The sequence below is a fragment of the Haematobia irritans genome, chromosome 4 (assembly GCF_050003625.1).
Source record: "Haematobia irritans isolate KBUSLIRL chromosome 4, ASM5000362v1, whole genome shotgun sequence".
Classification (NCBI taxonomy): domain Eukaryota; kingdom Metazoa; phylum Arthropoda; class Insecta; order Diptera; family Muscidae; genus Haematobia; species Haematobia irritans.
In genome coordinates, this window is record NC_134400.1 from 123908532 (window position 1) to 123924192 (window position 15661).

Genomic DNA, 15661 nt, shown 5'->3' on the forward strand with positions numbered 1-15661 from the left:
TTTCGGGATGCATGGGCAGTTCTTGAACGGCTTCTGGTTGCTCTTCACTCCAAATGCGGCAATTTTGCTTATTTACGTAGCCATTCAACCAGAAATGAGCCTCATCGCTGAACAAAATTTGTCGATAAAAAAGCGGATTTTCTGCCAACTTTTCTAGGGCCCATTCACTGAAAATTCGACGTTGTGGCAGATCGTAAGTCTATTCATGATGAAATGTCAAAGCATACTGAGCATCTTTCTCTTTGACACCATGTCTGAAATCCCACGTGATCTGTCAAATACTAATGCATGAAAATCCTAACCTCAAAAGAATCACCCTTTATAATCAAAAGCACAGACACGCTCATAGCCTGCATTCACTTACTTCTGCCCAAAGACAATATACTTTAGAAGATGGGAAATTGGCTTGCGTCATACCAAATGTTGCATTGATGGGGCTAGGTCCATATATGTTTGTAATTTTTATACCCTTCACCACTACTGTGGTACAGGGTATAATAAGTTTGTGCATTTGTATGTAACGCCAAGAAATAATTGTCATAGACCCATCTTTTAGTATATCGATCGGCTTAGAATTAAATTCTGAGTCGATTTAGCGATGTCCGTCTGTCTGTCTGTCTGTCCGTCCGTCTGTCTGTATATGTAATTTTGTGCACAAAGTACAGGTCGCAGTTTAAGTCCGATCGTCCTCAAATTTGACATAACGTATTTCTTCGGGTAGAAGACAATCGCTATTGATTTTGGAAAAAATCGGTTCAGATTTAGATATAGCTGCCATATATAGTTATCACCGATTTGATCATAATTCACGTATTTATGAACCGACGTTCTTCAAATTTTGTACATCTGAATGTTTTGTCAGTCGCCAAATATCCAAATATCAGCTAAATCGGTTCAGATTTATATATAGCTCCCATATATATCTTTCGTCCGATTTGGACTTATATGGCCCCAAAAGCGAGAGTTTTGCCCTGATTTGCTTCAAATTTTGCACAACGAGTACGTTTAATAGTATCGTTAATTGTGCCAAATTTAGTTTAAATCGGTTCAGATTTAGATATAGCTCCCCTATATATCTTTCGTCCGATTTTGACTTATATGGCTTCAAAAGCCATAGTTTTGGCCTGATTTGATTAAAATTTTGTACAAGGAGTACGTTTAATAGTATCGATAATTGTGCCAAATTTAGTTGAAATCGGTTCTGATTTAGATATAGATCCCATATATATCTTTGGACCGATTTGGACTTATATGGCCCCAAAAGCCAGAGTTTTGCCCTGATTTGCTTCAAATTTTGCACAACAAGTACGTTTAATAGTATCGTTAAGTGTGCTTAATTTGGTTAAAATCGGTTCCGATTTAGATGTAGCTCCCATATATATCTTTCGTCCGATTTGGATTTATATGACCTCAAAAGCCAGAGTTATGCCCTGAGATGCTTGAAATTTTGCACAAGGAATACGTTTTATAGTATCGTTAATTGAACAAAATTTAGTTGAAGTCGGTTCAGATTTAGATATAGCCCCCATATATATCATTCGCCCGATTTGGACTAATATGCCCATAGAGGCAAAAGTGCTACTCTGATTTACGTGAAATTTTGCAGAGGGAGTAGAATTGAACTTGAAACTTTGCACAGGCAGTAGAATTAAGGTTCTGCATATGCGTGTTTATTTTGGTTGAAATCGGTTCAGATTTTGATATAGCTCCCATATATATCTTTCGCCCGATTTTCGGTCATATGACCAAAGAGGTCAAAGTTGTTATCCGATTTACGTGAAATTTTGCACAGGGAGTAGATTCAACATAGTAACTATGCATGTGAAATTTGATTGCAATCGGTTCAGATTTCGATATAGTTTCCATATATATGTTTTTCCTATTTAGGCAAAACTGGCCGAAATACCTACACCCTCATAAAAAATCGCTTCTGTAACATATACTCCCAAACATATTTTGCTTCAAGCATATACATTTTTGGGTATTGCCCAAACATTTATATGTTTGATCTCTTCCAATATATAATATGTTTGAAAGCATATTGGTCTAAACAATATATGTCTAAGTTCCAAACATTTTGTATTTTTGCATCCAAATTCAATAATGTTGTCTTCCAAAAAACAATATGTTATTTTGTGAACATATAATATGTTTGGAAGCATTTTGCACCAAAAAATATTATATGCTTAAAAAATTTCTCCCAAACAATATTGTGCTCAAAATTTTATTTATTTATTTATATATTTACAATCATAATGAATTATGAAAATAAACAGGTAATATAGGTGCTAACAACATAGGTTTTCGACCTGAATGCTCAAAATTTTGTTTCTGCCTAATTGTATATTCCCCCACATCTTTCTCACTTCCACGACATTTTTTAGTTATTAGCACCTTTTTCTGTAATACAAACATTGTAGAAGAAATTATTCAATTTTTTTATTTTAATTTTACCTTTTGCCGGACGGGGATTCGAACAGCGGACCACACAGTTTGTAAGGATCAAAGAAGTAACTGATCAATTGCCCAAGGAAAAATAAAATGTTAATTTTGTAATAACAAGCAACAACCACCAACTTAATTCAATATCGCTCCCTGTTAAATAGCGCTCCAACCTACTAAACACATATATGTTTATAGGCTATTTCTAAATTAATATATGTTTGCATCCAAGCATATTATATTTACAAACATTTTATGTCCCAAACATAATATGTTCTAACATATTAACATATATGCCCCAAACATGTTATGCTAGTTTATGAACATTATATGCTTGCACTCAAAAATATTGTGTTTAAAAATTTGTGTTCCAAACATATAATGTTTATAGCCAAACATATGAAAAACAGTCTTTTTCATCCGTGTACATTTTCCTTATCAAATCGCCACTGCTAAGTCGAAAACTTATCAAAATGACTAAAATTTTCCTATTACTCTATTACACATCTATCGACCGATAAATCATAAATACACTTTGCGAAGTTGCCTCAAAATTGGTTCATATTTAAATGTTTCCTATATTTTTATACCCACCACCATAGAATGGTGACGGGGGTATAATAAGTTTGTCATTCCGTTTGTAACACTTCGAAATATCGATTTCCGACTATATAAAGTATATATATTCTTGATCAGGGAGAAAGAGAAGACGATATAACGATGTCCGTCTGTCCGTCTGTCTGTCTGTCTGTCTGTCTGTCTGTCTGTCTGTTGTAATCACGCTACAGTCTTCAATAATGAAGCAATCGTGCTGAAATTTTGCACAAACTCGTCTTTTGTCTGCAGGCAGGTCAAGTTCGAAGATGGGCTATATCGGTCCAGGTTTTGATATAGTCCCCATATAAACCGACCTCCCGATTTGGGGTCTTGGTCTTATAGAAATCGTAGTTTTTATCCGATTTGCCTGAAATTTGAAATCTAGAGGTATTTTATGACCATAAAGAGGTGTGCCGAAAATGGTGAGTATCGGTCCATATTTTGGTATAGCCCCCATATAGACCGATTTCCCGATTTTACTTCTTGAGCTTCTAGAATCCGAAGTTTTTATCCTATTTGCCTGAAATTGGAAATCTAGAGGTAGTTTCGGGTCATAAAGAGGTGTGCCGAAAATGGTGAGTATCGGTCCATATTTTAGTATAGCCCCCATAAGAACGATCTCCCGATTTAACTCCTTGGGTTTTTAGAAACCGTAGTTTTTATCTGATTTGCCTTAAATTGTAAATATTTTGGTATTTTAGGCTCACAAAAACGTGTATCGGATTAAGTTTTTAGCGGTCCATTTGGTAATGCCTCCATATAGACCGACTTCACTTCTTGAGGGTGTAGAAGGCGCACTGATCATGAAAAATGCTTGAAACTCAATGTTTTACTTCTACAGATTTCACTTCTACAGATTTAAGATTTCAAATCAAGACGTTATTTTATAATTTTCTTGCACACTTACAAGAGATGTTAATGATTCCTCTAAAACTCAAACAAAAATGGTTCTTATAAATCCAGAATCTGATATAGTCCTCATAGGTGAAATCTTTAAATTTATCTTCAGGAAGTGTCCTCAAGTCCTCAAGCCCTCCTGAAATTTGAAAGGAAACCCTGATATTTGGTTCATGGTGGTGGGTATTTAAGATTCGGCCCAGCCGAACTTAGTGCTGTATATACTTGTTTTTACTAACATTGTGTTCCACCTCAGCGCATTAGCCGACTTAAATGTAAAATCTATAAGTATTGCAGAACTCTGTACAGATCTGCTCAGGTATACAGAATATATGTGTATGGATTCATATAGCATCCAACACATGGACGGATTTGATATGGTATCGAAAATGTGGACTTACAAAGTGGTGAAGGGTATAATATAGTCGGCCCCGCCCGACTTTAGACTTTCCTTACTTGTTTTTTACTTAACTTAATTTTTTAAATGGAACAATTTTAAATTTTGTGCAATAAATTAAAAATTATATTTTCCTGTTTGTTCCAAAATATTTCCAACTCCTAATTTATTTTTATTTGTATTTTAATGTGTCAAACCAAACGCGTAAACGACAAGTAGGGACCTAGCGCCGTCAATGGTTTGATGTTCTCAGCAGCCAATTCATCTAAATTATATTGTCTTTGCTTCTGCCAATCAACTGATCGATGATTGTGTTTGTTTTTCTGTTGCTGGTTACTTCGTGTCGCATACGAAGTTTCGTCTTTGCTAAAGCAAAATATTCTATCTTCACTAAAAATGTTATGTTTTACTCGTATCGTGATGATTACAACAAAACCAAAATAGTGAAAAGAACTACACAACGATTCCTTTTGAATGTGATGGCTCTACAGTGTTTCTGTTCTATTCATTAATCGAAGTATTCGTGGAGTGTATTGCCTTCACTAGAACATCGACTACTTCGAATAGGCTTCTGCAGACCTTGGATATGGAGGCCTTACCAAATGGACCGATAAGAACTAAATCTGTTGAAATTTCAGGTAAATTTGATAATAACTACGGTTTATAAACTTACTGTTTACGGTGCCAAAAACATGCACCGATACACACCAAGTTCAGCACACCTACAAGGGTAATATATCAAAATCTCTACCGATATACAATATATTCGGAATACCTGTTTATGGCCCTAAAAAACATCTAATTTCAGGCAAATCGGATAAAAACTATGGTTTCTAGAAGCCCAAGAAGTAAAATCGGGAGATCGATCTATATGGGGGATATACCAAAACATGGATCGATAGAACCTATTTTCGAGAAACCTATTTGTGGTCATAAAATACATCTAGAATTTCAATTTCAGGCAAATCGGATAGAAAATACAGTTTCTACAAGCTCAAGACGTAAAATCGGTCTATATGGGGACTATACCAAAACATGAACAGATAGACACCATTTTGGCACACCTATTTGTGATCCTAAAATACCTCGAGATTTCCAATTTCAGGGAAATCGGATAGAAAATCCGGGTTCTAGAAGCCAAGGACCCCAAATCGGGGGGTCGGTTTATATGGGGGCTACATCAAAACCTGGACCGATATAGCCCATCTTCGAACTTGGCCTGTCTGCAAACAAAAAACGAATCTGTGCAGGACGATATCTCCATTATTGAAAGCTGTAGCGTGATTACAACAGACAGACAGACGGACATGGTTATATCGTCTTACAATTTAGTCGGAAATCGATATTTCGATGTGTTACAAACGGAATGACAAACTTATTATACCCCCATCAGCATTGTATGGCGGTGGGTATACAAATATGTATCATAATTGTCCTTAGTTGTAAAAATAAGCTCTTTCGATGTGTTTTTTTAACTTTGTCTTAAAGTATTATTACATATGTAGCTTGAATAACTTTGAGAAAAAAACAATTAGTTCGTGTAGATGGGAATAATATAGAAAATTTAATTCAAGTATGTATTAGAGGTCTGCACAATTCCATTTGTAAATGAAGAGTACACGTGTACTTGCTACATGAGTACATCTATTTGATAGAATGGCAAAACAATTGGTACACATTTTGATGAACACCAAAAGCCACGAGTAACTTCTTGTTGCTACTCTGATGTCTTCACTACCAACAAACACATATTCCTCTTTCTCTCTTATTGAAGTGTACTCAGAGTGATCATGTCGAGTATGTTGCGAGAACAAAACTTCATAGAGTACTCCATGTACCACGTGCAGTTTCAGAAATACAAAAAACAGTTACTCTCCATAATATATGTTTTGGTTTGTTATAAAGAACGGCAAACGTTCAGGTAAGTGTGTGACATACATAAATATATGAAATATGTGACATACATACATATCTATGATTAATAATAATGGAAAGTTTTGCTTCGCACATAACTGAGAAATACTTGTGTACCACATGAAGTGAAGAGAATCCATGTTGTACTTTTTCTCAAGTACTTACATTTTTATTGTTCCTTTTTTTCGGAACACATATTTTTTCGGATAAGTACTTGGTGGTATTTGACAAGCAAGTGTTCTCTTCACTTCACTACTTGCGCTCTGAGAGAAAGACAGTGTATGTACTATATCCGACAGCGAATTGCATACATGTAGTGAAAAGTTATTCGATGCAGACCTCTAGTATGTATAACCATAGTTTGAAGAAATACATACATACATGATGTCGACTTTTCAAAATTTATAAAATGTCAAATGATCGTCCTTACTAAATTACAACAAAGACATGTGTTGATTGAGATTACAAATCCTTAGCAGATATTAAAGCTATGTACGAAACAAGAAGCTCAAGAATTGAATATTCAAAGTTACAAAAAATCTTTTCTTTCAAAATGAGGCAATATATCGTGCATCTAATTGACATTTTGTTTTTGTTTTTTTGTTTTAGATTTCGTGTAAATGGTCCTCAAATCCATCGAAAAATGGGCCTGGCTCAATATCCTCCTGGACCAATTGGCAGTCCTGATGATCCACTCGCAGACCCATATGACGATCCGACCTATAGATTCAGTTTTCGCACTTCGGATCAATCACGATCAGAAGATAATGATGCTACGGGAAGAGTAAGAGGTATTGGGGTATCTAAAATATTTAAGTTCTAAGATATGGTTTTAACAAAATTAATTTCGTAGGACTTTACTCGTTTGTGGATGATGAAGGTGAGCGTCACAGTGTTCGTTATGCAGCTGGAGCTGGTACGGGGTTTGAAGTTACCAACTCTGTTCCCGATAACCCAGCCAGTGTGGGCTACGCCAATCCCCTCTATAAAGCCCCACCAGGAACTCGTGGTAAAATGTCAGTGCAGCGAGGACCTGAAGGTACATACAAACTAATAGCTACAGGTCCTGATCATAGGCGAGCAGAAACTCGAACCCCCGATGGAGTTGTACGTGGAACTTATTCATTTCTCGATGACAAAGGTGTACAACGCACCGTGGAATATATTGCGGGAGCAGGCATTGGCTATAGGGTGGTTAAAAATCGTATAGGACCCAGTTCCCATATAAATCCTTCGGTAGCTGATTACCGTTTAGGTGATACAAATTTCAAATTGGCCAATGATTTTGGTACTGGGGCTACTGGAGGAGGTGTAACTGATTCGGGAGGTGGCAGAATTTCTGGAGGTGATTCATCAAGTGATGGTGTTGGTGGTGGTGGTCGTCTTGGAGTTACTGGTGGTGGTAGTAAGAGGGTACGTCCTGGCACAGGAAGTTCTGTTGAATATGTTAAGAACTCTGCTTCGGATAATGAGAAAGGGAATAATGAAATAATCCCCGATGAAGGTGATGATGCATTCGAGAGTGACTCCGACCAAAATTATAGGGACGGCAATCAAAATAGAAAACCGAACCCTAATCGTACGGGTTCATATGGATCACGGAATTCCGGTAATGGTAAAAAGAATATTCCCGATAGAGAGCAGATGTCTGAAAGAGACCCCCCGAAGGCATCCCGAAGACCTGGTAATCGAAATCCTATAAACTCCAATAATGGTGGTCGGAGGGATAATAATCGCAATCCACCAAAATCTACCAACAGAGGTCCTAACCGTGGAAGTGGAGCTAGCAATGACAATGACGGTAATAGTGGCTACGATTATCCTCCACCTTCCAAAGGATCCACTTCAAAAAATAACTATAATCCCGATGACGATGACATTGGCACAGCGCTACCACCCCTGATTACGGCCAATCGTAAGATCCTGGAAATTGATCGCGATCGTGATTGGGTGAACCAACATCGTGATTCCACTTTAATCAAAAATGTAGGCAAATGGTATATAGGTCTTCCTCCAGGCCAGAGTGTAAGAGCTCATGTTCAAAATATCGATATTTTACCATTGGGTGGTCGTCGTGTTCAATCACCATCAGAAGCCCTGCGACAAGATGAACTGGCTGATATGGTTGCATCATTTGAGCATGAAAATTCGTACCATAGATAGTTTTTAGTGGGATTAACCTTGTCCCAAAGCTCATACGTATTTAGAGATATATGGCTTTAGGTTAAGACAAGACTCAGTGTCTTAGAATATTCCGTAGCATGGTAAGTTACTAAATGCCTTCTTTGTTTATGCCTTGGTATCATCATCAAATTCGAGTAATAAAGATATCTTTCATTTTAACCATGGCATTTTTTATGAAATTCTATAATGGTGGTTATTGTCACTGATCAGAGCGGTGAGTACAAAAGTTTGACCATGAATTTGAGTTTTTGTAACTACACTTTAATGCTAATAATGTTCATTCTTTTATTATAACAAATGTGTTAAAAGATATTAAGTGTTGGTGAGAATTGGAATTGTCAGAGTACACCAGTTGATTTTGGATCTATAACAACTTTTTTTGTTTATGTTCTAGAAGGCATCTTTTCGAAGTATTTAAGAAAGTTTAAAAGACCTACACTAAAAAAAAAATATATCCGGTTCCAGAGATTTACACTAATGATAGTTGTATTGATTTCGAGACAAAGAAGCGGAGAATTTCAGGATTATTTTAAGACACAATTCTCTCTTAAATTAGATTTTTACGTACTTGGTTCTAGGAAAAAAATTGAATTTATTCGTTTTTTGCCTCTTTCCTTCATGTGCTACCAAAGTCCTTTAAAAACGTGTTAACGATTTAAGTTACATTTTCAAATTCAGACTCGACATCAAGTAAAAACGTCTTTAAAATAAAGTTTTGATAAACATCTCCTATTTTGAACGCTGTTTTGCTTTGTAGTCAATGTACAAAAAGTCAACAAATTTAAAGGCGTATTCATTAATTGTGAAGAATTTTTCATTATTACTAAGGTCAAGTTGACCTAAAAGAAAACACGACATAAAATTGACGAACTTTTAACTTTTCAATGCGTTAAAAGTAAACAAATCAACAAACGAAAAAACCATCTAAACTATGGACGAGGGATTATTGAGGAAATTAGAAACCATAAAGTCCTACACTTTAAAAAGTGGGTGGAATATAAAAGCATAATACAGCGAAAGAATTTTCTTCGTATAAAGAACGAAAAATGTCGTTAAAAGTACGAAATTTTCATTGTTTTACTACCAAAGAAACTTTTCATTAAAAGTACGAAATATTGCGTGAGAGCCTGAAAGGAAAAGGAGACCATGATCTTGTTTCTTCTAAAGGATAAAGCTGGACACTGGCACAGGAAGTGGTACGAGTCCTCCGTAACTTCTGGGTCCAGGCACGATCTACAGATATCATCGTCTTTAAGTCCTATTCATACCATGTGTTTCCCAAGTGTGTTATGTCCTGGCCGCAATTCTTCTCTGTTCATCGACATCAACATTTCGCAGTTCCTACGTTTCTTTTCGTCCCTTATCAACTTGGTTTGCTCGCAACCATCCGAAAGACCCAGCGTCTTCGCCATAGTTCATCATATTCGACCTCTATCCTGTAATGATAAGAAGATAGTGGAGAAAAAACGTCCGCTAGGACATTACTCGTTCCACGAGTGCCCTCCTTAGCCAGCACATCCGCTTCCTCATTTCCTATTATCCCATAGTGCCCAGGTACCCAGCACAGAGTTATAATATGCTGTTCAGTGAGAACCTTATGTCAGCACTGTACAATGCTTTTAACAGGTTGGCAGATAAGTCCCCGGTCTAACAAAGAAAAACACTTTTTTTTTTGTCAAAATTCGTTTTTATTATTCAACATAATTCCCTTCAAGAGCGATACAACGATTATAACGACCTTCCAATTTTTTTATACCATTTTTGTAGTACTCCTTCGGTTTTGCCTCAGTTTTGGCGATCACCTCTTCATTGCAGCCAAATTTTTTCCCTGCGAGCATCCTTTTGAGGTTTGAGAACAAGAAAAAGTCGCTGGGGGCCAGATCTGGAGAATACGGTGGGTGGGGAAGCAATTCGAAGCCCAATTCATGAATTTTTGCCATCGTTCTCAATGACTTGTGGCACAGTGCGTTGTCTTGGTGGAACAACACTTTTTTCTTCTTTATATGGGGCCGTTTTGCCGCGATTTCGACCTTCAAACGCTCCAATAACGCCATATAATAGTCACTGTTGATGGTTTTTCCTTTCTCAAGATAATCGATAAAAATTATTCCATGCGCATCCCAAAAAACAGAGGCCATTACTTTGCCAGCGGACTTTTGAGTCTTTCCACGCTTCGGAGACGGTTCACCGGTCGCTGTCCACTCAGCCGACTGTCGATTGGACTCAGGAGTGTAGCGATGGAGCCATGTTTCATCCACTATCACATATAGACGGAAAAACTCGGGTGTATTACGAGTTAACAGCTGCAAACACAGCTCAGAATCATCAACACGTTGTTGTTTTTGGTCAAATGTAAGCTCGGGCGGCACCCATTTTGCACAGAGCTTCCGCATATCCAAATGATAAATGATATGACCAACACGTTCCTTTGATATCTTTAAGGCCTCTGCTATCTCGATCAACTTCATTTTACGGTCATTCAAAATCATTTTGTGGATTTTTTTGATGTTTTCTTCGGTAACCACCTCTTTCGGGCGTCCACTGCGTACACCGTCCTCCGTGCTCATTTCACCACGCTTGAATTTTGCATACCAATCAATTATTGTTGATTTCCCTGAGGTAGAGTCCGGAAACTCATTATCAAGCCAAGTTTTTGCTTCCGGCGTTTTTTCCGTTCAAAAAAACAGCATTTTATCAAAACACGAAATTCCTTTTTTCCATTTTTTTCATAATAACAAAAGTTGCTTCACAAAAGACGATCTATCTCACAAACTAATTGACTTACAGACGTCAAATTTTGACACGAATCATTTGAAGGTTGGTACTATATAAAAATAATATGTATTTAATACTGGCGACGCCATCTATGTGTCAGACCGGGGACTTATCAGCCAATCTGTTATAGCTGCCTGACTGTCGATGAAGAAGCTGATACGCTTCTGAATAACGGCCTCATCAGCAGCGACTCAGCAGCCTTTCCCAGCAAAAATAGTCCAAATTATTTAAATTTTGCCGAAAAAATTGTTAAATCCTTTCTAGGTTATGTTAGGTTAGGTTATGTGGCAGCCCGATGTATCAGGCTCACTTAGACTATTCAGTCCATTGTGATACCACAGTGGTGAACTTCTCTCTTATCACTGAGTGCTGCCCGATTCCATGTTAAACTCAATGACAAGGGACCTCCTTTTTATAGCCGAGTCCGAACGAACCAGCATTACTGAGGTGGGATAATCCACCGCTGAAAAACTTTTTGGTGTTCGGTCGTAGCAGGAATCGAACCCACGACCTTGTGTATGCAAGGCGGGCATGCTAACCATTGCACCACGGTGGCTCCCTTTCTAGAAAAATAAGCGTTATAATGCATTAAAAATCATAAAAAAAAAAATTTTAAAATTATACATTTGTCAAAATATCAAAAAAAAAAATTTAATTCACATCCAAAACACTGGATTCGCATCACACTTTAAGAAGTGATGCAAATTCAGTGCAACGGCTGTTGAAATGGTGGACATCCGTCCTATGACAAGCCCATGTTAAATTCATCGCTTCTGCGTCAATTTTGCACCACTTCCGGATCCAAAAAGAACATGTTCACTACTTTTTCGGCGACGCTTTTATTGCTGTCACAGAAATCTCAGTCTGAAAAATACTGCAATCACTATCCAGCGTGTAAGACTCCCTTATCCCCAGTTCACTTCAATAGATTCCGCTGCCCGTTCCTACTCCATCTTTGATCCGTCCGTATACATGTTCAGGGTTCCGAAGTGTATCCTCCTGTCTTCCCACTCCTCTATACTTGGTATAATGTATGTCGGTTTGTGATGATAAACATGCTCCGTGGCCATATGGTCCGTCTCTCTATACTGCCCGCCCAGAATTTCAGTATGCCTGCAGGCTGTCCTCTCCAGCGTGCTCAAGCTCTTAAGTCTCAGAAGTGTCAGTTCTGCCGTCCTTACGTGTAAATCGAGTGGAATAACTCCCATCAGTACCTCCAAAGCGGCAGTGGCTGTGGTCCTCATAGCGCCTGTCATATAGATAAGTGCAGTCCTATTTATCATATTTATTCTCGACATATGACCTTGGTGTCTCACGATTGTCCACCAAACATGACAACCATATGTGGCCACAGGTCTTACAACAGCGGTATAAAGCCAGCCAAAAAGAGAAGGCCTCATTCCCCAACTCTGCCCGACCAATTCCTGACACGAGTATAATGCCGCAGTATTCTCCATCCCGTTCAGTTTGGAATCCAATAGAACTCCCAGGTAACTTGCTGATTTCGAGAGGGTCAACTTCGGGCTCTGGAATTCAGGAGTCTTGCAACCGATAACCTTTCCCCCTGGTGAAGAGTCCCAACTCCTTCTTTCCAGGGTTCAGCCCTAATCCGCATCCTGCTTTACATCTTAAGTTTTTGAATATTTTTTAGTTTGGTTGCTTCACTTTTATTCATAGCATGCTGTCATCCAAATGAGAAGTAGAGTAGTAGACATGCATTAAAAAATTGAATAAAGGAATGCACATTATCAAAGACAATTTTATGTCGCGAACGAAAATTTTACAACTTCAATGAAACTTCTTCGTTATTTGAAAGAAAATGTTTCGTACTTTTTATGAAGAAATTTTAACGCAGAATGCTTCGTGAATTCGTAAAAACTTCTTCACAAAAGTCTTGAAATTTGAAGAAATTTTCGTTTAAAGTACGAACTTTTTACTTTTTTCGTAGATGTTTCGTATATTCGTAAAATTTACGAAAATGAATGAAAATTTCGTTGTTTTAATGAAGAATTCACTAAGAATAGTTAATGAAGAATTCTTTCGGTGTAGAAAGCGCAGAGACGAGAAATTAAATCAGCAAATCTATTGGTGTTCCGACGCATAAAATCGTATTCGTCAATGCATTCGAATATAACGTACGCACGTACGCAAAAAAAAAAAAAACCAAACAAAAAAATATTTTTTTAATGGGGTATGAAAGTGCGTAAACGAGATCATAGTATTGAGCTTATGGTACACTCTAAAAAGTGAACCCTATATTTCACTTAATCCGATTTAATTCTATTTTAGTTCATGGAATTATTATGTGTTAAGGAAGGTTCCATTTTACGTACGTTAGTTAAATGAACTAAAACAGAGGAAAAAAAATTATAGTAAAATGAAGCATAAAGATTAACAAAATTCGGCTTTCTCGCAAAATATTTCATAATTTCTTACAATTTTTACATTTTACCAATAATGCGCCCATCTTGAACTTCGTATGACACTAAAAACATTTTTGCAATTTTTAACTCTATATTTACCTTCAAACCACAATATTTTCTTTTATAAGTGAAAAATAATAATAATTCCTAATAAATTTTCTTGAATTTGCCGATTTGTGAAACCGGCATGACATCTGCGTTTCTAATACAGTTTAGTTAAAATTTTCTAAAATTAATATATTTTTTTCTAAAATTAACTAAAATTTTCGTTTCTAATGAATTAAATGTTTTTCCAGTGTACGACCTTCATTCTCGCAAATGAATCTTGGCGAAATTTCGACAAAACTGTTTACCATTATGTTTAATTGTGCTGTCATTGAACTTTATGATATTTTTGAGACATACTTGAAATCAAGAAAATTACATTGGACTGGAGAAAATTACTTTATACATTTTTGAGGTAAAGAGTTTGCTATAAACGTTAAATGTTGATTTCAGCATTAGTTTAACAACTGATTTTTTTTTCTGTGGAAGTACTTAGTGAATAACTTACACCGAAGGAAATTTCGCTAAATGCTAAATTTAACTTATTTTTTATTGCACAAAATATATTTTTGTAGTTAAGTTTTACTGTTTTTTTCGAAATTTTCCACAGTCCACTGAAAATTTCCTTTTCTAAGTATGTATCAACCATTTTAAGAACTATACGTATAAAGTTCAATTACCGTACACATAAGTTCAATATGAACTAAAAAAAAGATAATTTTCATACCATACACAAAAATAGTAAGAATGAACTGCCATATGGTTAAAATGGTTAAGATTTGGCGCCAATGATTTTTTCTTTACTTTTAATTCATTTTTCTTTTATGAGAGGGTGTAAAAAGTGAACTCACTATTTCACTAAAGCCAATTTAACTATATTTTAGTTCATGAAATTAGTATATTTGGAGAAAGTTTCATTTACTCTAATAAATTTTTGCGTACGTTAATTAAATGAACTAAAAGACGGGAAAAAATTATACACAAATAAAGTAAAAAGTTTTACTAAATTCGTACTTCTCAAAAAATAGTTCATTATTTCTTTAAATTTGTAACTTTTATTACAACAGCGTCCATCATGAACTTCGTATGTCACTAAAGACATTCTTGCAATTTTGAACTCCAATTTTTTCCTTCAAACTACAAAATTTTCTTTAAAAAGTGAAAAAAATTATTTATGTCTAATAAATTTTCTTGAATTTGTCGAAAAATATTTACTTATTTCTGTGATATCGGCGTGATGCCAGCGCTTGTAATACTGTTTAGTTAAAAATTTCTAAAACTATTCAAAATTTTCTAAAATTAATCAAAAGTTTTCTTCATGGTGGGTTCACTGTTTTTCAGTGTTGTAGTTAAAAATTACATCATGCAATTGAAATTTCCTGGTTTTAAAAACGCTTTGTGGAAATCTCAAAATGTAGAGTATAATTTAGTTAAATTTTCGCACGACGCACATTGGGGTTTTTGATACCAAAAATGGGAATTAATTGAAAAATGAAATTTAGGAGAACCGAAAAAATTTTTATAGGCGGTAAAAGTACACAAAATTCCTCATCACTAGCGCAAAAATTGTGTCTTTGACAAGTACCGTTGTGTCACTATATATGTTTGAAGTTGAAGTTATTGTACGTTTTCCTTGCGTGCGATATAAATGAAAATTATTGGTGTTTTAAAAATTAGTTTTGAGTGTTTTCTAAAGCGATAATTAAAAAAATAATAATGGAACCTTCATCCTCAGGTTAATAAGATTATTTTTGTGTTTTTTGTTTTTATGTGTGACTTGTGTTATTATTTGCAATTTAGTTTCGCTCGAAAGTCTATAAGTTAGAGGATTTCGAGAAGTATGTCGACAAATAGTTGTGAATAAAGCTAAATTAAGTAAAAAAGTTTTTTTTTTTAAACAATAAACTCTTTTGAAAGCATAGATGAAAAATTTGTCTGCACTTTTTTGCACATTTTGAAATTAAATTGAAATACATTTTTCAACCCC

The 15661-nt window shown here is 35.9% G+C and overlaps 1 protein-coding gene across 1 annotated transcript in view; it reads left to right on the plus strand.

Moving 5' to 3' along the window:
• Positions 1-8590, plus strand: part of Cpr73D (Cuticular protein 73D) — a 185350-nt gene extending 176760 nt beyond the window's left edge. Inside the window, exons 3-4 of the mRNA XM_075305224.1 lie at positions 6857-7038; positions 7101-8590. Of these exons, the coding sequence (XP_075161339.1) occupies positions 6857-7038; positions 7101-8410 (1492 nt within the window). The 3' untranslated portion in view covers positions 8411-8590. The remainder of the gene's footprint in view (positions 1-6856; positions 7039-7100) is intronic.
• Positions 8591-15661: the final 7071 nt, after the last annotated feature.